The following is a 25,230-nucleotide window of genomic DNA, read 5'->3' as shown; positions in this document are numbered from 1 at the left end:
GAGGCTGAGTCGACCCCAGGGCCACAGTATGGCTGGAAGGATTAGGTCAATTGAAAAAAATCCAATGACCTCATTAGGGCAAGGATTATGGAAGATTTGTGTCACAGTACACTCAGCTGTAAGAAAGAGAATTCTGTGGCTGTCCTACAGCCATGATAATCTACAAATCAGATAACCTAGCCATCACTATACCTTTAATAAACAGTGTATTACTTCATGAATTAAACAACAAATGAGAAAACATAATCATCTACCCACTGAAGTGGGTGACAAGCACTGGATAATATAGCTATTATGTACTTCTGGCTTTCAGTACTTAGCCACGTATTGTGTTGGGGCTGTCCTGTTTCAAAATACACTGCAGTCATCATTTTCAGAATAAATCCTATCCATTGCATAGCTCCACCCTTATTCCCATTATGAGACTGCTACTATATAAGGACATGGCTCCTTCCCATTGGATAGTGACATGCTCTACAGCCCCCACCCTTACTTCTACTGTGAGACCTATATAGTGGATTGCATTCTCCTCCTAATTCACTCTAAAACATCTGCAAATGCAGTGTATGTCAAAACATTGAAATAACATCAGCACACAGTGCAGCTAAACCCCAAAGGCAAACCAATATACTGGATACAGACCATGAAATCCTAAGGACAGTTATAGAGCTATGGTTGTGAGATACTTAGTGTACATTAATGTTGTGATTCTATCTATGAAAAATTTTTAATAGTGTAATACAAGAAAAATATCACAGCTTTAAACAGTTTATTAATATCTCATAACACCATAATTTTACTTGAGATTCAAGATTCAAGTGGAAGAAACTGTTATCTTTAATTGAGTGGATATAATAGTAAAGGTAAAGATAAAATCGTCCCTGTGTTTCATTAATTAATGAAGACACATAAGGCACTGGAGATACAACTCCATGTATTCTTAACCTTGGCATTGATGGAGGTAATCGGTCAACTTCATGCCTCAGTTTCTTCACTCCCAGGGAAAGGACCCTTGGTACCCAATGGACAACAGGCTGCCTGGTCCCTAGCTAGTCTGGATGCTGTGAAGAACAGAAAAATCACTACTCCTGCTAGTAATTGAACCCTGATTCCCCCGTCATCCAGACCACAGCTCAATCAACACATAGTTAAATTCTACTATTATAATTGATTATACTTCATCAAGTATTCTCTTTAATAAATTAAATATTACTTTGTGTAACTACTGTTGTGCATTTACATCTACATCCATCAAACTACTGTTGTGAATTTATACCTAGATCCTTCATAATCTGCTTCTGCTCGAAGTATATGTTTCTCAATGAAATATAAGGATACGACAATTGTGTCTATATTAAGTAGCAGATCAGCACATGTATGTGTACAGCTTGCTTTATACTGAATACACCTCAACAAGCATCCATCTATTATGCAAGGGTAGAAAGACACACAAGAGAATAACATAAAGTCCACTTATATGATAACTGTAACATATAAATCACATTTATGTTAGATTCATAATTCTATTTTGTTAACTATCAATATGAATGAGATATTCATCAGACTTTCATACGTGTTTTGGTTATGGAATGGAGAGGTCTGTGTAGAATGACTTTAACCTTAGTATCAAGGATCAACATATTAGATATTCAATTAAAGCACATGCTTGAACATTTAAGTTTAAATAGCGTTCATTACACTAGTGTACATCATAATGAAGCAATATGTTTATATGTGAAACTAAATGAGTATAGTTTATCAAATGTAACGTTTGTCATAATGGCATTTGTTATAGTGACATTTTACTTTGCTAACTAACTGTCCTGCTTCTTGGCAACATGCTATGTGTGCATCTAAAATGTCACTGCGGGTGAGAGAAATTCCTGAAAATATAAAAAATATTGTTAATATAAGGAAGAACATTATTTTCAACAAAGATTGTTTACTGGGAGACCTGTGGCAAATTAGATAATCTGCTTGGATTTCTGACCATCAGTGCTACACTAGAGCATACAAAATTAAATAAATACACAAGTATAGGTCTCATTATGACCTATATATTTTACTGGAAACACTTCTTATGAAGAACATTTAATGAAACATAGAGAAAAACAATTTCTGATTCTGGTCTATGTGATATCTATAACATGATTAACTTCGCAACAGAGGGCTACAATAAATATATATTAAGAGCCAATGAGATACTGACCACCCCAGAGAAGCAGAGGAGAAGTTATATATATTAAAAATTGGAGTGTATTTTTCCACTCTTATATTAATTCATAATTTATTTACACCCATAAACTGTTTCACAAATACAATTTGACAAGTCAGTTTAAACCATCTAAAACAATAGAATCATCTTACGATCGTTATCCCCTTGCTGATGCTAGGAACCATTGATGATAACCCCCAACAATCCAATATAAAGCAACCTGTACTCCTATACCATCTACATACATCTGCACCACATCAGAACCAACCTGAACCACCAAACTACCGTCCATCATTGTTACTAAAACACTTCTGCAGAGAATAAAAAGTTTCGTAATAAATAACTTTTCAATTTATTTCTAAAAACTATAATTTTCTGTTATTTTTAATTCAGGGGGAAAGCTGTTACGTATTTTAATTCCCATGTTAATTTCACTTATTTTGCAATAAACAGTGGTGCATGTTTCTACATACAAATCTTGTTTTCCTTTAGTGTTATACTTGTGAATGTCGGAATAATGAGTTGTGTAAAGTATAGTAAAGTAAAGTAAAAAAGTAAAGATATCCCTGTAATAAGGCATGAAGGCCCATAGGATTGTGAGATGTTGAGGTTCCCACACTTTCTAGACAATCAGCTCATAGATGGCAGCAAGGTTGTCAGCCCTACGCACCAGCCGCCCTTTACCACCAAGAATATTCCTGGTACTCATTTCTGTGAGAGGCTGAGTCAACCCCAGGGCCACAGTGTGGCTGGAAGGATTAGGTCAACTGAAAACAAAAAAATCAACAACCTCATCGGGACTTGAACCCGCGACCTTCCAGCTTGTAGCATAGTGCCTCAACCAACTATGCTACCATGCACCCCAAATGTGTTGTGTGGAATTGTTAGATGGATGTAAACTGTAAATATGCTTTCTGTCTACACTTCACAAATACCACTAACTTAAGGTAAAAGGAACTGATCCAACTAGGTGAATATATTAAGAGGATCAGCACAATTTAACATTTCACTGTCTGGAATCAAAGGTATAACACGTTCTTTGCCTCAACCACAGCACTCGAACCAATCACTCTCATGTAACAGGCAGAACTCCTCCTTCATATATCATCACATCCCTCCCAGTTGATAATTTGTAATCACATGAATTTCAATGGGTGATGAACAAGCACTTGTTTCAATGGACATTAAATGAACCAAAACTGAACTACTACAGTGGTGTAAAGGTGTGTCAACTGTAAGAGGAAAATTTACTCTAGAACAGTGCACATTTTGCTAGAGGAATGCAAGTCTTTAAAGACACGTCAGAAATTTCATATAATTATCCAAGCCTTCCTCTCTTGTAAAAGTGACAAAAATATTTCTAAACATTTCCTTAACCCAGAAAGTATGCAAGTTTGCTGTTCCCTGTTGCTACACTCAGAAAAAAATGGAAAACATAAGTTCACCACTTCTTAGACATCCACCCACTTCTGTAATATTCTCTATTTTGATCTTCCAATTTGACATCTCTCATGTAACTTGTAGACATGATGACTGTGGATGACAAACACCTGCAAGTGTTTTAAGTGCACATACCTACTTTAAAAGGTGCATACCATTTTAAAGTATTTACTAAATGTGTCATACACAAGCTTATCAATAATTAATAAGGGTCTTCTGCATCAAGTTCCTTACTTTGGTCTGTCAGACTTGTCCAGGAGATGTGGATATGTGTATTAAATTTAAATTCTTTCAGAAATCTCTTGAAAACAGAAATGACACTGAAACATACAATTATCTCTCATTTAAATTATATTATTACCCACGGGATTACTGGTATCAAAATAAAAGAAAAATTAATTTGTGCATTTCTATGAAGGGGAGTTCTAAAGGCAACGATGAACCTGTAAACATTCTGTGGCCTTACCATTTCTAATTTCATCCATACCTGTCATGAGATTAGGGAAATTAAACATACAATCAGGCAGAGAGAAATTTCCATTATGCATGCAAAGAACATATAAAAACCCTTTTTTCAACCCTTCAGCACTTAACTGCAGAACACTTACCTGACAGGTAATCTGCTTGTTCCAGGCTCTGCCAGCTTCAATTTGCTTATGTAACAATTCAAGCTTCCCAGAGATAGCCTCTGCTGTAATTTATCTGCTCCTGTTGGACTGGATGCTCGACTGTTAGGTGCTGTCCTCTGGCGGAGCCTACTGCTACTGCCACATACAAGAACAGTCGGACTTGATGCCCGACTATTTCCGGGGCTTGAATGGCAACTTGTACCCCCTCCTCGTGGTATCTTACTTGCATGGTTTCCTTTACTGGTAGTCCCAACATCATCCAAAGAATGCAATTCTCTCTGTGTATTTCTACTGCATTCAGTTTTACTAATATCAATCATTTTGTTAACAGTCTTTCCATTTGTTGATGTAAACATCATTAATTCTTTTTGCACACTACTAGAGAGGAACTTGTTTTCTACCCTTCTTCCTTGTACTCTTGCCTGTATAGTCAACCTGTCCATATCATCCATTTCCAATGAGCTGTGTCGCCGCACTGTATGTTTCACAGTTGATGGCATAATCATACTCCGTCTCTTTACAGTATTACCAATAACAGTAACATCTGTTCCAGTTTCTCTGTCTAGTGATGTTCCCCTCTTAATTTGGCTCTGGGAATTAAATGTACTTTTACGAGTCTCTGGCCCTACAGAATGACGATTTGATGCCGCGCCTCTTTTAATCATTGGAATATCTGTATCCCCTCTCTTAGTTTGTACTACTGAATTATAACTATGCCGCTTGCTGGTAACAGTAGTTACTGACAGTTTTGCTTCACAGAGATCTTGGCTTTGTGGGTTTAACTTCTTCACAGTAAAAGTTTCCTTATGCTTTTCTGTACCATCATGCGATGCTGATATCTGTAATCTATCTAAGTAGCTGTGTCTCCTGTTCTCAGACATACTAGAATCTTTCTTTTCCTCATTGATGTCACCAGCTTTTATTTTCACAACTTTGTCTCCCTCTATGTAGCTGTGCCGTCTGTTGGTAGCTGGGACATTTACTGCTGGCTTTTGCTTATTTGATGAATTAAATTTACCCCTTGAAGTCTGCTGACCCTGATAGTCAACCTTGCCACTGAAAACTCCAGAATTACGTTTACTAATGTTACTTGGTATAAAGGTTTTCTTTGCTGTAACATTAGCAGAAACTGATGGCTTTGAGGCTGCTGTTACATTACTAGTTTTTGTGACTATTTTGTGTGCTCCACTGAACTTGGATTTTGACTCCATACTACAATTTCCAGGTTCAGGAGTCTTGCACTCTCTCTTAAATTCTTTCTGCAAAACTGACTGTGAAATATTCTGTGAATTTATACTAACAGAAGTGCTATTGTTCTTGCAGAGTATTTCACGTAAATTTGGTATCCTGGATGGTAATGGTGTGAAATCTGATGTGGTAAGCTGCTGTGGTATTCGAATTCCAGCATCGACATAGAACTCATCTTCCAAGCTGGAAACAATAAACCTTGTAGCTAATTCACAATTTCCAATTGCATGGTTAGTATCCAGACTGCAATTAATGCTGGGGTTAAATTCTTGGTACTGCCAATGTCTGTGTTGAGGATGAGGCACACCACCCAAAGCATATACTTTGCATTCAAAATTAAGTATGTCTGCAAGCTGATTATCTGAGGTACTGCAATTAGGGCCATGCATGTTAGTTGTGTCATCTCCTACAGTATTACATACCTCCCTCAAATGATTGGCACTGTCATCATTAGGATCAGAAGCATCAGCTGTGAGTTTGGGTAAACCAGCAGAAGCAATGAGGTTTTCTCGTAAAAGGCTTAGATTTTGTAAGTGCATGTCTTCATTCCCAGCTACACATTCACAGAAATCTTTACCGGATGAAGGATTTTGAGGAAATTCAAAATGAGATGCAGAACAGCACCCCAACTTATTGTGTTTTGCTAAACAGATGTAAGTTTTCTGTGCTTGTTGGGAAATGTCGTTAGTTGCAGGTGCAAACTGCCAGCTAAAATAAAAGCACACAAACCACTCATTCCAGTTAATTAACACAACATGCACCTTTGTACAGATCCAACAGTACAGAGAAGTCATATTAGTAAATATACATTATAAGCATAAGATTCTCACACCTGAAGATATCCCCAGATGTCAAATCTATAAGCAGACCAAATAACTGCACAGACTAAAGCCCATGCACAATTAATTAGTCCAGCACCTACATTTGTTAACTACAGATATCCCTCATTATAAGTGGTTTCGCTTCACATGAATTTGCTACAATGCGATTTCATTTAAAAAATCAGTACCTCAGTGTGTCATGTAACTGCAATGACACAATGTGTGAACAACTGAAAAATGGGCAAACACCACGACAATTACTGTTCACATATGCATTCTCAGCTGCACTCAGTTGTGCTTAGTTTGTCTGCAGTTGCAGGCTTGCAGCATCACAAATGACATTTTATTTTAACTCCTTAATTTTGTGCAATCCATAACTTAAAACTGATTATCATGTCCAAACATGGGAGCACTGACTGAAGTGTACTGATGACAAGCAGCAAAGGAAATCTGTTAGCACTGAGGAATTATACGTGATGTGAATGTAATGAATGGATGTCTGAAACAGCCAATGCCACAGGAATTCCTGAATCAAACTTAGGAACCATTAGTATAATGGGGATGATGACTATTAAGTTCACAGAAATTAGGGTGCCAATTATGGATAGATTGAAAAGGATGGTGGCTTAGTGGGTGGAAAATAAATACCAACATGCCATTCCTCTTTCCACCATAATCACTCACGATGGGGCAAAGAGATTATTTGACAACCTAAACAGTACTGAGACAATACATAAGTGCCACTGTTTGCTGCCGGTACCTAGACGTTCAGAACATTAAAAGGATATTACAGATTTCACAACTTTAAGGTAACAGGCAAGAATTGCTAGTCTATTGACTTGTAGCCTACCCAGCCTCATTTGGATCCTGTTTTTCACCCTCACTAGTATCCCCTAAGTCATTTGATTGTTCACAAAATGTAAATATATAATACTAATATCAAAAATAAATCTCAAAGTAAGCAGTTACTGTTAATTCTTTTTTTCATGATGGTGGAACACGTGCCTTGTCACACTGTGCAAAAATTAACTGACTTTCCAAAATTTTTCTTTATGCAGTGACTTCCAGGAATGCATTAATTGTGGGTAACAAGAGATACCTTCAGAACAAAATTAAGATTAGAGCTGCAAAAAGGATGGGAAGACAACAAGCTAGTGTCCCAGCTGAGATTTGAACCAAGCACCTCCCAAATACAAGCTTTGAATGTAACCTCTACACCAACCTGTTCAAAGTCATGACTAACTTCTACATAAGTCATAAGAGAAAGCAAAGGAAGAAAAAGGGAAGCAACTGTTTTAGAAATGTATTGGCATTACAGAGTTTCTAGTCCCAAAAATTTTAGTGAATGAGATTTATTAGCCATCTGACAGTAAGTAAAAAAGTAAAGTAAAGCTATCCCTGTAACAGGCGTTGAAGGCCCAGAAGGCTGTGAGACGCTGTGGGTCCCACATTATCTAGACAACCAGCTCAAAGATAGCAGTAAGGCTGTCAGCCTTATGCACCGGCCGCCCTTTACTCCCCAGGAAAATTATTTAATTATTTCCTGGTACTCATTTCTGTTAGAGGCTGAGTAGACCCCAGGGATATAGTGCAACCAGAGGGATTCGGTCAACTGAAAAAAAAAAATTCAATGACCTCATCTGGACTTGTAGCATAGTGCCTCAACCAACTATGCTACCACTTGCCCAGCCATCTGACAATGCTATGCTTAAAGGCCCTTGCAAATATATAAACCAACATATAATATATTTAATATTATGAGCTATGCTACAAGCCAGAAGGTCGCGGGTTCAAGTACCGATGAGGTCATTGGATTTTTTTCAGTTGACCTAATCCTTCCAGTCGCACTAGGCCCTGGGGTTTACTCAGCCTCTAACAGAAATGAGTACCAGGAATTAATTAAATAATTTTCCTGGGGAGCAAAGCGCAGCCGGCGCGTAAGGCTGATAACCTTACCGCCATCTTTGAGCTGATTGTCTAGATAATGTGGGACCATGGCTGCACCAATTTCAGTAACCTAACAATATGTTGCTTTTGTTGGGGCAGTAGGGAATCATGAGGTACCAAAAATTGGAACCACTCAGGAAGAGGATTACACAAGACCCCTGACCTGGTATCAAATATTAACAGAAGAAAACTGCAGTAATTGGAGTATGTGATTCAAATGGACTAAAACAAAAATGACAAAGAAACTTTTTGAAAATAGGCTAGAAAGTGGAATAGAAGTTGGAAAGTCGTGATTTATGACAACTGAAAGTGAAAAGATGGAGGCAAAAGAAATAAAAGAAAAGAACCGGCATCTGTCATAAAGGTCGTTGTTCTTACAGGATCACAAAACCAGCAAGTAAATAAAGCTGCATAAGGCAGTTATAATGTGTGAAGAGTGCTGGGATTGCATACCAAGCTCCAGAAAATTAGTCCACTGGTTCAAAATTTATTACAGGCCAACAGATACACATATACTTACAAACACAAACCCACAGACAATATAATACCATAAACCACCAACCAACAAGCAAACTGGTTAATTTTCTGGATGCAAATAACAATAAAAGCTGACAAATTTGGTTGCCTTCAGTCTGTATGAACATAAGCTGGACATAATCAATGAAATCCTTCATCCAAAGCATAAGCCATAGTTAACCTTTCCATGGTCTCTGTTTGTGGTCATCAGTCGTCATTGTCGTCATCATCATCATTGTCGTCGTCATCATCATCATCATCCAGTCGTCATTGTCGTCATCATCATCATTGTCGTCGTCGTCATCATCATCATCATCATCATGTCGTCATTGTCGTCATCATCATCATTGTCGTCGTCGTCATCATCATCATCATCATCATGTCGTCATTGTCGTCATCATCATCATTGTCGTCGTCGTCATCATCATCATCATCATAAAACTATATTTTCAGTGGTAATTTAAATATTTATGCACCTAGTAAATAAATATTTTAGGAATATTAAATTCTCATATTTAGCATAACTGAGATGACATACAAATACTGTATTTATTTTCACCAAAAGTAAAAATGTTAAAGCAAACACAAATATCTGAGAATGGTTCAGGAAATGCCAAAAATTACTGCAATCTCCATTGCCATCATAGATCTAGCAACAAACTAATATTCAAGCATCTATTAGGTCATAGACAGCAGCCAAAACAATATGACATAAAACAGAATGACCCTTCTGAATCACTTGTACAGTGGTCAGTGAAAACAGGCAACCACCAATTCAACTTAATATTTAATCACAGAAGAATGACTTTTGTTTGCTATGGTAAATCAACCTGCTTCCCTCCCAGGTCCACAAAATTTCACTTCCCAGAGCCATCGAGATTAAAATGAGTTACACATGTAGATTATCATGAAAAAAATCCTTCTAAAATGCAGTGTGGCAAATAACATGTAACTTTAAAAAAAGCTGCAGTAATGGGAAAATATAACTGCTGACTTCAGCTACAGGATATACATGTATTATAAGACAATCAACTGATGATAAAGTGTGATCATTTTACAATTAGAAACCTCTAAGTTAGCATGTTGGTTCAAGTGATTGCACTTCTGACTTTATTCATGAGTTGCATGGTTTGAATCTCACCCAGGACACAACCCTGAGACTGTTCACAGTTTTCCTCACTACCTCCAAGCAAATGTCAGGATAGTACCTTAAAATTAGGCCACAATTGCTTCCTTCCAAATCCTTTCCAATTCATTATTCACTAATCATTCTATCATTGAGCACTATGCAGCATCAAATACTGACATCATTGTTAAATGATGATGACGATCATGATGATGATAGAAAAATAAAGACCTCAACATATATTTAAACAAAACACACGTATCAAATTATTATGACAAAATAAACAAAGGTTAACATGAAGTTACTTTTATGCACACTGTAAACAAAAAAATCAGATTTACATGATGCATCATCCATAACCCTTACTGTTGTGTAGTTTTGTGTGCTGTGCTTTGTTCAAGAGTGGCGAGTTATTTTGTGTTGTCTTATTGTATTACCACTGCCATGGGGTAAAAACCCATTGGCAGTCAAATAAATGATGATGATGATGGTGATGACGATGATGATGGAATAACACATGCATGCAGTTTCTTGTACTAGTGAGTGATATTATCTTCTCAAGGACTAGTTGTACTATAGAGTTACTTTTAAAGGATTAATATTATTACAAGACATGAAAAATTTAGAAAAAGAAAAATTACACTGACTTCTTTGGAAAATTGAGATTATCACCAAATGACATGCAATGGATGATTATACAGAAAATACTCTGAATTATTTATTTAAGATTACTTTATTAACAGACTTCAGATATCCAATATAAATTATGTTAGACTTGAAAGATTATATTTAAATAAAACTAATATAAAAATCTTACGCTATTACTAATTTTACAATAGTATGTCTATATCTTAATTACTGACAATAAAATAAAATCTCACACAATAACTATCAGTAAGTAATGGTGGTATCAAGTCTCACTTTACTTTCTTCTTATCAGTAATAAGTCTTTTATACATATATATCAATGCCTCAAAATAATTCCCAATGAATTCATTTGGAGAAATGTGGTGTTGGAGAAGGATGGAGAAGATCAGTTGGACCGATTATGTGAGAAATGAAGAAGTGTTAATTAGAGTCAGTGAGCAGAGGAATATCCTACATGAAATAAGAAAACGGAAGGCTAATTGGATTGGTCATGTTTTACGCAGAAACTGCCTTCTGAAAGAAGTTATTGAAGGAAAGATAGAGGGGCGGATAGAAGTGACCAGAAGACGAGGAAGAAGACGTAAGAAGATGCTGGATGACCTTTGGGACAGAAGAGGATATTTTCATTAGAAGGAGAAAGCTCTACATCGCATCAAGTGGAGGAACTGTTTTGGAAGAGACTGTGGACCTGCCGTCTGACAGATTACTGATGATGATGATGATGAATTCATTTATTTAAAATAATGATCACTCTATCCTTCCAACTTCTGGTCATATTTCACACAGTATAAGGAACCTAACACTACAGATAAAAGTATTTGCATACCTTTGCATTGCGCTCTTATGTGGAACACCACCAAAAACTAAAACCAAAATAAACATAATTTGTTAACATTATGATGCTTCTCAACACTACAACAAGCAATAAAATCCAATTATGAAACGGCATTCATAAAGTGAACTATTACTACAAAAACATGGTGGACTTGAAACTACTTCTATAAAAAGTACTTTCTTTTCTATTGAAAACTGGTGAAATCTTTTAATGCAAAGTGGTTAATTAACTGTCAAGCTCTGTGTAAAGTCACTGTAGTAATTCCTGATTTACACTTCTTTCTTACAGCAATTCTCTTCTTCATTTCTACCACCCAATTCCCTGTATTACTCAGTTAATGTATCTGCCAACCAATCAATGAATTTCTTTACAGAAATTGCATCATACAGCCCAATGCAGTAAATCTAGTTCAGATTTCTGTCAAGAAACCACCTCCTTTCTCTACTTCCAGTTCATATTAATCTACTGGGAATGTTTAACTGTACCCCCTCAGGGCAATCACAGTGGGTCATGCACATTTATCATAGAGGTTACACAATGTTCAGACCATTAACACTTACATGTTGTTGGGTGTTGGAGGCTTGTCCTGATTGGGCTTGATGTAGGTATACTGTAAAAAAAAACATTAGCTATGACATTGTTAATGACAAGCCAATACCATGTTCACCTTACTATAGGAAAAGATTTTATTACCTTAGTTTTATTATAAACCCTTATATTCTCAAATGAAGAAATATGTAAAAAAACATATGCAGTTCAAAAGATTCTCAAATAAGATACATCTAGACCTGTGGCATTATCTTGATACTTTCAATAAAGAAGTATCACATTCTTATGAACATACTTAAACATCAACTGTTATATTTCGCAGCATACTTCCATGTAATTTGTCCATATTCAGACCCCGACATAGGGCCTATTCTACAAGAATTAGAAAATGGCGAACAACCAAAATGGCAGGATATTGCAGATCGGAGTCCCAAGTACAAAAGCTACTGGGCCCAGTGGAAATCGCTCGCTGTGAGAAACGGCGTACTAGAGCGCGACTGGGAATCCACCAACAGAAGACATCAAGTAGCCCAGATAATTATTCCTCGGAGCAGGGTGAAGGACGTTCTGAGCAAACTACACAGTGGACGGTCAGAAGGTCACTTCAGTGTCAACAAAACTCTGAATAAGGTTCAGCAGATATTCTACTGGCTCCAAGCAAGAACTTATATTGAGAAATGGTGTCGACAGTGTGACACATGTGCATCCAATCGGGGACCACGGACCAGGAATTGTGGGCAAATGCACCAGTATGTCGGGGCTCCCTTCGAGAGAGTAGCCACTGATATAGCAGAACCCTTCTCACGAAGCGACCAAGGAAACCGATACCTACTGATCACTATGGACTACTTCACCAAGTGGCCGGAAGTGTACGCCATCCTGAATCAGGAGGCTTCGACAATAGCGGAAGTTCTGGTTGCCAACTTCTTCTGCCGCTTTGGCATACTTCGGGAGCTGCACAGTGACCAAGGCCGTAACTTCGAGTCTCATCTACTGCAGGAAGTTTTGCAACACCTGGGAGTGAGCAAGACGCGCACCACACCCCTGCACCCACAGTGGGATGGCATGGTGGAACACTATGTCAAGACCACCGAGGAGCACTTGTGAAAGGTCGTCGCATCCCACCAAAGGGACTGGGATGAGAGGTTACCCCTCTTTCTCCTAGCTTACAGGGCATCCACTCATGACACTATGGGCTTGAACCCTGCTAGCCTAGTGTTCGGATGAGAACTACGACTACCCTGCGACCTGCTGTTTGGAGTACCTCCAGACAAAGAACTACCCACAACCGATTATGCTGCAGACTTGGTGGATCATCTGCACGACATCCACAATTATGCCCAACAACACCTGAAGATCACCAGTGACCGGATGAAAACTCAGTACGATAAACTGGCCAACTCCGCAGGTTATGACGAAGGCGACAGAGTTTGGCTCTACCACCCAATGCACAGGAAAGGGAAATCGCCGAAACTACATGCATCCTGGGAAGGTCCTTACAAAGGAGTGACCCGGATAAATGATGTGGTATACCGAATCCAGAGGACCCCTAGGTCGAGGATGTTGGTTGTACACCTGGACCGGCTCGCGCCTTATCATGGAGCTGCTCGAGACGAGCAACCATAAAAAGGGGGAAGATGTAGCGGTTGTAACGGCCGGGGAACAGATGCTGCAAGAACAGCCTCCAAAGCAAAGGAACGGGGGTGCACCGTTAGGCTATTTGGGACGAACAGCCTTAAGGAGGGAGCAGTGTGACATGTTGCACAATGGAGGACAACCCCTCCCTACCCAGCAGTGACATGGCAACTCTGGCCACAGTGACGTGGCAGATGAGTCAGCACTCCGTCCCCCCCTCCGCGGTGACGTAACGCGCAACGCCGTAATTGCTACGTACCCATAAACAACTTCAAACAGCGTTGCTATGTAAGAGGCAAACACTGCGACTATATAAGAGAGCTGCACTGCCTGTGAGGGAGTTGAAATGTGGCCTTCACCGAGTTCAGTTGTCGCAGTTAGTTAAAGTGTATCAGCAGCCGAAGACAGTTCTCCAGTCAGCAGTGAACGAGTAAAAGTGTGATAATCAGTGACAGTTTGTAATAACTGAGAATTCATTGGGAGTGCGTAACACAGTGACACTTGTATAGCTCCCGTACTGTGAAACGTGTAGACTACTGACAATAGAGTGAATTGAATATTGCGAATAGGGTTATAAAGTGTGAAACCCCGCAACTTTGTTATAATTAATTGTAGCCATTACTTGTAGGTTGTTAAATAAACCAATTAACAATCCGAACGGCGTCTTCAGTAACGAAACACGTTACAATATTAAGAAGTGAAAGCTTTACACTGTATGTATGGCATTTTTAAACCAAGTCACACTTCTGAACAATCAGCTCATGATAAGCTAGCAATGAGGTCACACTTCACATCAGTGCCAAGAATAACAGCAAAACCAATGTGTGTGTAGAATATGAAATACAGACCTCCTCCAGCTCCCCACCCCAAGTTGCCTGATTTGACCACAGAAGACTACATGGATGATCAAGTGCATTGGGCTCCCACAAATCCATATGAACTGTGATCAGCGACCGTCGCAATTTGCCACACTTAAAATAGAACACATTGGATACTGTCCACATTATGTGATGATATTACACAGAACAGTAGCAAAAGTAAAAAATATACTGGGGAAAATATCTAATATAGTGCACTGTTTCATTTTATAGTTCTGTTCATTTTTGTTATGTGATTGTTCAGAAGTGACCTAGTTTAGAAATGCCTTTTAGTTAAATTTTTCTGCACAACTAGTCCTATGAACTTTGAATTATGATCTCAACTATTATTCTTTTCTCTTTCTAACAAAGACTCATATGTAAAATTGTGTAATAAAAAAGGGAATATCACGTTTGCACCAGACTACCACAAAAACAATGATAAAAAACAGAAGATATTTAATCTGTATCAAACTTTCTGTGAGAAAATTTCAAAAACTCCTGTCCACACAATTGATGGTGCCCTATCAGCTCTTCTCTTGGAAGCTTTAGTATCTATGAAACACTTAATGTTCTCTCACAAAGGCATCTCTGTGCTCTTGCCATGGTAAGCACCCCCCTATTTCTGACTATCCAACTTTATGTGTTACTTTAACCAAACAAGTAAAAACAAACTAACTATATGGTACAGGGTCTTCCTTAAATAGATGACAGTTGTTCAGCTGGTCTACAAATTCTCTATTATGGAACCAAAAGTTCATTACCTTGATGAGAAATGCTCACCACACTGAACCATATCATGAACCGATTCAATTCAAATCACATTTTCACAATGTATTTACCTAACTTCCTTTTGCAGCATGTTGTCATGCCTTATTATATTCAGTTCCCTCAGTTCCTTTCATCTGTCTACATCAAATAACTACGATAGTTTCAGAGTGGATAATTTTCAGTCCAGTGTGACTCACAAGTTTACAACACTTCAGTCTTTTTCACCTTACATGTTTTGATTCAAAAGAATCATCCTCAGAGGCACACCACTACGAGCAGGAAACACTGTCACATAAGATGTTTTAACCATATGCACTTAAGCTATGAATAATGCTCACTACATAAATTTGTTGTTATCACAGTTGGTTTTGGTGTTTGTCCCAGGCATTCACGACGGCGCTTCTTGAAGAGTAGATTTCCGTATGACGTTGTTTCTTTTAAGCGTATTTGCTGGGTATTCTGACTGGGATTTTCCACTGCACGCGATGTGATATTCACTTTTTCATACATTAGCCTCCCAACGTATTTAAAATTGTATTAAAATTTTGCATGTAAAAAATTAGTTATTATGTTAAAATATCGTGAGCCGACATTGGGTCATGTTGTTTTCTTCCTGATGGTGGGAGATGTCGTTTATTTCTCTTGATTTTATGTTCTTATTATTAGTTGTGTAGTTTACGTGCGTGCTGTGTCGGCTCACGATATTTTAACATAATAACTAATTTTTTACATGCAAAATTTTAATACAATTTTAAATATATTGGGAGGCTAATGTATGAAAAAATGAATATCACATCGCGTGCAGTGGAAAATCCCAGTCAGAATACCCAGCAAATACGCTTAAAAGAAACATCATATGGAAGTCTACTCTTCAAGAAGCGCCGTCGTGAATGCCTGGGACAAACACCAAAACCAACTGTGATAACAACAAATTTATGTAGTGAGCATTATTCATAGCTTAAGTGCATATGGTTAAAACATCTTATGTGACAGTGTTTCCTGCTCGTAGTGGTGCGCCTCTGAGAATGATTCTTTTGAATCAAAACATGTAAGGTGAAAAAGACTGAAGTGTTGTAAACTTGTAAGTCAAACTGGACTGAAAATTATCCACTCTGTAATTAGCAGTGTGACGGACCAAAATGAGACAAATCAGAATACAATTGTTTCATTGAATTTTCACCAGCATCAGGCCACTTGAGTGTTAAAGTGTACAAACATTTGATAAATGTAGGATTTGAGGTTCTCACAGTGGTGGTTATGGATAGCTCTATCTTCTGGCATATAATAACACCATGCAGTCTGATTAAAGTCAAATGACGTTTCAGCGAAACATTTTGCCTCCTTCTTCAGGGTTCAAGAGTACACCAGGTCAAAAACCAGCATGAAGAGGGCAGCAAGCAAACAAGCTACAAGGCATTTATCCAAGAAGATATGCAATGCTCACTTTCATGTTTTCATACTAAAATGATCTACCAATGGCATAAGTCACCAAAATATTTAACTATTCCAACTATTTTGATTAATATGGTTGATGTAAACAGATGCAAAGAAGTAAAATAACTTCATTAATTATGTAAGATTAATTTTAATATTATTGTGTCAACTGCACACGTCTCTCAAGAGATCTATATTTCCCAAACAACACTTTTTATGCATGATTTGAGTCCCCATGTATGTTACATGCCCTACCAGTATTATCCTCCTTTATGTAATTATATTATATTACATCACCTTAAAAAATTATTTTATTAATATTACCCACAGAGAAGCAGACATTACAAATACTCACTTTGATGAATAGTTCTTTTTTTCTGCCACAGAAGGAACTGGTGGACTTTTAAACTCAATAAACCCTGAAATTAAATATAAATTTTCTTCTCATTCACTACAATTATGAGACCAGCATGCCCTCCTAGCTCCAGTTCATCAGTTACAACAATAAAAAGTAAATTCACATTCTCTTCAAGACATGTATCAGGCTTAACATTTTTCGTATATCATGTACCTATACAGAAAATGGAGTATTCACAAAGACATAATAAATTATAATAGATTTTCCCATTTCTTTGTTAACATAAATCTTAGCAGTTCAGCAGAACTCACATGCTGGATTTACATACCTGTGAAACCAGTAAACTATCTTGTGGGACTTTGCAGATATAATCAGTAAACTACAAGTATAAAAACAAGACAAACTCAGACCTTTAATAAAGTCTAATATATGAAATTTGTCATCAAATGAGATATTCACTCATAATTCATCAATTCCTCCCGCCCAATATATATAGAGGGTTCCAAAAAAATGTACTCCTTGATAGTCAATATCTTTGGAACAAAATGACATGTAGTTACAATTCTTGGGCGGAGAGAGAGAGAGAGTCATTGTATGTGACCATAATCAGCAGCTAAACAGCGTCAATGCTGCCGAACTGCTGAGCAAACTATGACTGTCAGTGTGTCCAGTGTGATGGCTGCACACGACGCTTCAATGGTTTCTTGTAGTGTGTTCAGCGTAGCTGTCTTTTGTCGATAAACTAAATCCTTCATAGGTAGAAACTGAGAGATGTTAGGTCTGGAGACCGTGGTGGGTACTCAATAGCACCTCTTTGACCTATTCATCGTCCAGGTAGAATGTCATCCAAGTATGCCCTGACTTCTCAATGGTAGTACACTTGATCGGCTTACCCCACTTTCACGTGCACACTGATTCACAGATTTTTGTGCTGATCATATAAAGTGTTGCAACACCACAGCACTGGAAGGTGGACTTGTTACTATCCGTGGTCGCCCAGATCTTTGCTTATGCACATCATGAACAGTACCATCAACTTCAAATTTATCCCAAATACGGGCAATTGTTCGACATGTTGGTGGCTGAGTTCCAAACTCATTCTGCCATTGTTGTTGTACCTCTTTAATGTTTTCTTACTTCCAGTACAACTTCAATACAGCCTTGCACTGCTCAAAGAACAACCTTTCAGCCATTACTGCTGCTGTCTTCTGCTCGTAGTGCGCACGCGGCACGACACTCACATGACTCATGTGACCTTCACCATCTGTTGAGAAAACATTACACTACACTACCACGCAAGAATTGTAACTACATGTCATTTTGTTCCAAAGATATTGACTATCAAAGAGTAAGTAGTTTTTTTTGGGCCCCCCCCCCTGCATATATAGACACACGAGGTACTATCAGAAAGTCCCCGGACTAGGTCAAAAAAGGAATGCTGGCTTTATTTTCTCAATTTTGGCTGCCATCTCCTTCAGAACAGTCTCCTTGGGAATGTATACAGCAATCCCATCATTTTCTCCATGCTTCAAAAGCACATGGAAGTCACTGTCCTTTGTTGAGTACCGCTTGCAATTTCCTTTGGATGTCAAGACACTGTTTCAAAACACTGTCCCTTCAGTTTCATTTTCAATTTGGGTAACAAAGCAAAATCATAGAGTACGGAAATCCATCGAGTAGGGAGGATGGGGAATGATAACCATGTTGTTGTTAGTCACAGACTCTGTGGTTTTCAGGGATGTGCAGGCGGGCGCATTGTCATGATGAAGGAACATAGTAGTGCACGTTCAAATTTCGGCAAAGATCTCCTGGTAAATTACATAACTGATCCCAATGATGTCTGCAAACTTATGGATTGTTCAGCGATGGTCTTCATGGATGAGTTCTCAAATTTTTTCCAACATTTTCTGTCGCTTTGCATGTGCGTCATCTTCAACTGACACTCGGCCGGCCTTAAAACATGAACACCATTCAAAAACTGCTGTCCAGCTTAAAGAATGTTCTCCAAAAGCCTCATGAAGCATTTCAAGGGTTTTGGTAGCAGATTTACCGAGCTTCATGCAAAACTTGATGCAGACACATTGCTCGATTTTGCCATCAACTGCAGACAAAATGAAACACGAAATTGAAAAACAATGCATGCTCAAATCATGATGTCTCAAGGTAGACTGATGCAATAGGCTTGCGTAAGTGTGACCTTGGCCTCCACGTTCATCTTCTTTAACCGAGGCAGTTACAACAATAACAGTCCAGGAATTTTCTGATAGCACCTTGTATATATATTACTGCATGGCAAAGTGCACAAAACTTTTCACACCACTATCCTCAAACACGTGCAGATACAATATAGACCGACTCAGCATGTGTAAGTGAAATAAATGACATCTGTCGAAGGTGAAAGTGCTGCTTTCCAAAAATTGGTGGAGCTTCTGAACTATCTCGTGGAACAATCAGCAGTATGAAAGGGATATTAAAATGTTCTGTTAGGAAAGTCTGTATCATATAAATTTATAGCAAATTTGACACTTAAATCTTATCTTTAAATATACATACATACACATGTCCATGTGTATGAAGTGTAGCTAAGCAGAAACCTTCCTAAGTGATACATACTCAGCTGTGTGAAGAGCAGAACAAAATGTAAGCTTGCATTATCACATTTGGGTTCTGAGATTTTTCCCTTGTGGCTCGCACTTCCAGCAAAAATGACATATCTAACATATTTTGGTCACTGAAGCTGGTTCTAAAATCATCAAAATAGGCGTGATTCAAGTTTTATGTTGTAAGATTTGAGGTTTTCACAGCGGTGACTATGAAGAGAGCAGTCTTCTGGGATGTGGCTCTGTGTAGATGTGTTAACTGACGTTTCAGAGGAACGTATCATCTACAAGCTTGTACCGGTTCTCACGGTCTCTTCACTTGTGGATTCCTTATTTTTCCTTCTACCCTGAAGATGGAGGTGATACATTCTTCTGAAACGTCGGTTAACACCACATCTACATGGTGCCACATCCCAGAAGACTTTCTTCAGGTTTTATGTTGATCGTACTCTGTAGTAACCACAAGGAAATTTACTTTAGAGAAGCTTAAACTGTTTATTTTCAGCAGTATGAGAAGAAAAACTTTTACATAATAAGTCCAAAAATGTTGAACACACTAAACCAAACCATATGTTATGCAAATGTAAATCTATATAACCTCTTCTAAATTGCTGTTGCAGTACATATCTGAATGAGTAACTAAAGTCACTACAAATTCCCCAACCTAAGGCAAAGAACTTACGTCTCTTTAGATCTGTCTGACCCACAAATTTTCGTTTGCCTAATGCTGACACAATTCCAGATAATTTTGTTTCTTCATCAGCTTTTCTTTGATCTTCTATATCTTCCTTTGATGCAGGAGGTTGACTGCCAATCTGTAAATCATATTCACATTCTGTTCTTTTGGCTTGGACATAATATCTACTCTGACTGAGGTTCTACAATTTCTTGTGTTCTTCCTCATTTCCCCCTTACAAATTCCAAGGAAATGCATTAAAATTGGCATTAAAATCAAAAAAGAAACAAACAAATACACAAATAACACAGGTCTGCAACCAAAAAACTGCACAGGATATTTTTGCTGTTTCTTATAGATCTTTACTCACTAAAACGGGAAATAGTAGTAAAAAAAATCCTTCACGTCAATTTTTTTTTTTTGCAAAACTCATATTCTTAGTTTAATTTTGCATGAAATTTCTCTTCAATATGAAATCTGGTATCCTATTGTTGATTCTAAAAACCATATCCAATAATTATTTCTTACTTTAAAATATTTATGAGAGTGAATCTAAAAAATAATACAAATAGAAAATGGGTGGGATGGTGGGGAGGTGGAAGGGGTTGGTAGGGTGGGTCTGGCGGTGTGAGGAGCTCAGGGGATCATGTCCCAACACGTTTACTTTGTTTGTAGCGAAAGGTGAGGAATCTTACTAGCTCGGTTGAGCATGTTTGGACATGTTCTTTGGGGCAATAGGAATGAGTATAAACAAGCCTGATGTCAGATTTAATCATGTCTCAACATGCTAAATAAGTTCAGGATCTCGGATGATGTATAAGCCACTCAGTTTACATCCTGCATTCAAACGTGACTGTGCTTGTGTTTTAGTTCTGTATTATGGCTGAAAGAGGTTGTGTTATTTCTCCGGACAACTTTTGTTTTATTTGTGGTGAATACACAGTTAAAAGTCAACAAAGAGATATAAGTGATTTTGTGAAGAAAGTGTATTTTGCTTATTTCAAATTGAAACTTGGGGATCAAGACAAACCTTGGGCTCCTCACAAGGTGTGCAGAAGGTGCGAGGAAGATCTTTGTTTGTGGTTTAAGGGTAAGAAACACTCATTTCGTTTTGGCATTCCTATGATGTGGCATGAACATCAAAACCACATGACTGATTGTTATTTCTGTTCAGTAGATGTGAAAGGCTTTAATACAAAAAATAAAAAGAAAATATCTTACCCATACCTTAACTCTTTGACTGGCGCGAAGGGTATTTAAATCCCACCCCTGTCCTGGCAGGCCCTTTAAACCCTATGTCGCTAAAATGCATGTAGTTACTTTTTCCTAAACAACTTCAACAAAAATTGGTTTTTAAAAACGAAATTTTTAGGAACTAATTAAAATACAATATTTTATGCAATAAATGCTTTTCCACACCTCTTTATTTGTTTTTCTTCGTGTGATAAACATTGAAACATGAAAGTTTGCAGAAGAGCCACACCACAGCCTGCACACATGATACTTGTTTCTTTTCTAATCTTGTGCTTAGCACTCACGCGACACTTTCTCAGGGCACCATTCTTCTTGTTACTGGGAGGAACATGGACCATTTTGTGAATTTTCAGGCCTCCCTCTAGATGATTTACTGGCTCTTTCACTGGTGGTCTTTTCAAGGTCGAGGGGGGGAGGCGTGACTGCACTCGAGTCTGACGCAATAGATTCGTCATCCACTTCATTCCTTGAATCTTCTCCCTCTCCACACTGTTTGTTTGGTTCAGTCATTTTTCTACACAGTCCAATATTAAATCTTTGAATTTGTAATTTCTCTTCTTGTATTTTTCGTTTGTTGTGTTCTTTTTGAATAGAATGAAACTATTCAACCGCAAAGAAATTTTTTGTCCATACCATGGAGTGTGAAATAGGGGCCTAGTGGACCAATATTCTTCAATTTCAGGGCATTTGTCGATTCCTGTCATGAACACAATTCCTAAGTATGTCCAGATTTCATCTGGTGTGACATATTTGTAATTGTGTTCTCAAGAGTGAGGAGCTAACTCATGTGTGTTGAAGTGCTGGTGAGCATAGCGATTGGTTTCAGTTGTGATGTGATTTACCAAGTCGTCATCCAGAAAAAATTTTAATCCATGAAAAGGGATGCATTTTATGTGTTATATCAATTTTGATCCCGAAACTATTAGCAAATGGAAATATTGGGGGTACAATGTCTCCGTACGTTCATGAGATGGGCGTGTCAGGCACCGCACTCGTGGTAGGTAAATGTTCATGATTACTGTCTTGTGGATCATTGTCTATCACTGTATTATTGTCACTAAAAACTTCATCTAATTCAGGAATCATTATTTCATCGCCACTATCATCATCAGCACAAATCTCGTTCACAACATTTTCCAGCTGGTCTGTAGGAACACGAAGACACTTGCTGCGAGAAGCCATGGTGAAACTGAATGAATGTGAAATATTTTCTGACCTTTTCCTTCTCAGAGGGTTCTGACAGTAATATAGACCCCCACAAAGTTTACAAGGGTTCTTTACAAACATGCACAAAAACTATCATATATATGTCTTTGGTTGATGAGTGCCAAGAGAGCAAAGAAGGGAAGAGATTGTCAAAGCGTTAAAACACGCCAACGCCAGGGAATGCCTGGCATCATTCGGGCGTTAAAACACGCCCACGCCAGTCAAAGAATTAATTCAGCTATTCGTCCAGTGCCTCATAGCTCTGAAATACCAGTTCCCCTCCCACCTTCCAGTCTGGATGATATACAGAGTGATTCGGAGGACAGAACTATATTACCACCCCATGATGAATCCAGCTCAGATTTTTCTGTTGATGAGGGACTCCAACCTTTTTCTCAGAGTGAGCTCAACGACTTAGTTAGAGATTTAAGCCTTTCCAAAGATGCAGCCGAATTGCTAGGGTCAAGACTAAAAAATAAAAACTTGCTGTATGATCAAGCGGGAAACGGAAAGTGAAACTGTGTTTGGAGAAGCATCAAAGAGAAGAAGAAAAGGTTTCAGAGGCAAAAAGACTGAACACGGAATGTTAAATATATCATGAAGGAATTGTTTGTTTAATTATGAGAAATAATTTGTTTAGTTCAATGTAATAAAATTAGTGATTTTTTTCATTGCTGTTATGATTTTTTATTGTAAACCCCTATTATTTTCCAAAAAACCGTACATGATAGGGGGAAACTGAGGTCATTTCTGGATTCAGCATCCTAGAAAACATAAAGTTTACCAAAAATATTCCATGCAGCTGAAAAAAAAAAATTTTTGCAGACTGTGTAATCACTCAATCACTGAATTATTACAATGTCAGAGTAAAAACATGGATGTACAAAAATAAAACCAATTCAAATGCTTGATGCCTACAGCACAGACTAACTGCTGATAGAGTTCAAGTACGATAACATAGGATGACCTCCCATTCATCAAACTATTTCAGCATTTTGATTCTGCTTCCATTCTTGCAAAGTTTAACAAGAAATTTAATGTTTATTCCAACATTCTCATGGCAGCACACCAAAACACCCTCAGACAATAATAGACGCCACTCAGAAAGAGACTGCCATGGATCAACAACACAGTTGTGAAATGCTGATATGCTGACATCATCGAGCCATACTGCAGTTCCTGTCCACTGCTGCCATGGCAAACCATGGCGAGTTCACAAACTTTATTGTCAGACCATGTAAGTGGTCTCTGTCACCAGACTTAAATCCAAATCTACGCGACTCTCTCCTGTAGAGATATCTCAAGGACAGAGTGTTCAACACTAAATATCGCACAACTGATGATTTCAAAGATGCAACATAACAAGTGGTGCATTTTATCCTCACAGAAATTTTGAAAGCTGTTCTACAAAACCTCTTCTTTCAGCTTTGATACATCACCTCCAATAGAGAAGGGCACACTAAGGACTATATTTCCTATGAAGACAGTAATTTCAAATACAATGACACATGTACAACCATTTTATTTCTGTGACAAAATGAATGATTTGAAGAATAAAAAATCATCATTGTATACTAAACAATATACACTGTCACACAACAACTATTAAGGACTCTGAATTTTGGCCATATTATATCACTGTTTACATCACAGTTGTACACCTTTAAACCACTGGAGGGACATCTATCATAGCCATACTGATAAAAATAAAAACCTACTGTAGAAGGCATGATACAACAAATATTCAATGACAGAAATATTCATACTTACAGCATTCATAAGACATAACTCCTGCTTACCACTTTCTCATAAATGGTTCATTATATTACAAAAGGCTATTTTTCGTTATTGGGAAGCACTCTTAACCCAGTGCCCAACTAAAGGACCTTCCTTGTTTGATGTCCAGAAAATAATATACACTGCACATAAACTATTATTTGCTACATGCAAACTGTATTCCATGAAATGGACACACTAATCTATCTCATGGATCAAATTGTAACCTTTTACATAACATACAGATCCTTTGCTACTGACTGGATGGTCGGAAATTTATGTTCTCATATTCTGGATCTTACCACTTCCACTTGAACTTCTATAGCATCCAAGGCTTCTATGGTGAGGTTTAACTGTGCTTTCACATCTCGATCCTTTTCATTGATTGACAGGTTGCGAATATGTGCTTCCAATGATGTCAACAGTTTGTGATCTCCTGGTAGACATAGCATAGACTTCAGCTTTGGGAACATCATGACCACTGTCAGTCGAATATTGGGAACCTGATCATCTGCAAAGTTCCAAGCACTAAAACTCAAAAGTAGGAACTCTTTTTAAAACAACATACATATGAATTAGATATGACATTATACCTCAAGTGAAGCATTTATATGTGATGCATAATTGTAAGTTTTTTGAATGTATGATGAATCTTTGATTGCTAAGTACCAAAGCAAGTAACTTCAAGA

General features: G+C 37.8%; 1 protein-coding gene across 3 annotated transcripts in view; it reads right to left on the bottom strand.

Moving 5' to 3' along the window:
- Window positions 1-25,230, bottom strand: part of LOC111867096 (serine/threonine-protein phosphatase 4 regulatory subunit 4) — an 80,483-nt gene continuing 55,253 nt past the window's right edge. The window contains exons 14-20 of one of the 3 annotated variants that reach the window (XM_023856600.2): window positions 24,844-25,052; window positions 20,312-20,444; window positions 17,027-17,090; window positions 11,986-12,035; window positions 11,417-11,453; window positions 4,264-6,240; window positions 1-1,061 (exon numbers count right to left, since the gene is read on the bottom strand). In XM_023856600.2, the coding sequence (XP_023712368.1) occupies window positions 1,046-1,061; window positions 4,264-6,240; window positions 11,417-11,453; window positions 11,986-12,035; window positions 17,027-17,090; window positions 20,312-20,444; window positions 24,844-25,052 (2,486 nt within the window). In that variant the 3' untranslated portion in view covers window positions 1-1,045. Of the gene's footprint in view, window positions 1,062-1,177; window positions 1,884-4,263; window positions 6,241-11,416; window positions 11,454-11,985; window positions 12,036-17,026; window positions 17,091-20,311; window positions 20,445-24,843; window positions 25,053-25,230 lie in introns of those variants that run through there. The other 2 variants (XM_023856599.2, XM_023856601.2) reach the window with 2 other exon arrangements.

Source organism: Cryptotermes secundus, unplaced genomic scaffold (genome assembly GCF_002891405.2).
Source record: "Cryptotermes secundus unplaced genomic scaffold, Csec_1.0 scaffold205, whole genome shotgun sequence".
In the NCBI taxonomy this organism is placed as follows: domain Eukaryota; kingdom Metazoa; phylum Arthropoda; class Insecta; order Blattodea; family Kalotermitidae; genus Cryptotermes; species Cryptotermes secundus.
The sequence above is the reverse complement of the archived record's forward strand: the minus strand, read 5'-3'. Positions and strand labels throughout refer to the sequence as shown.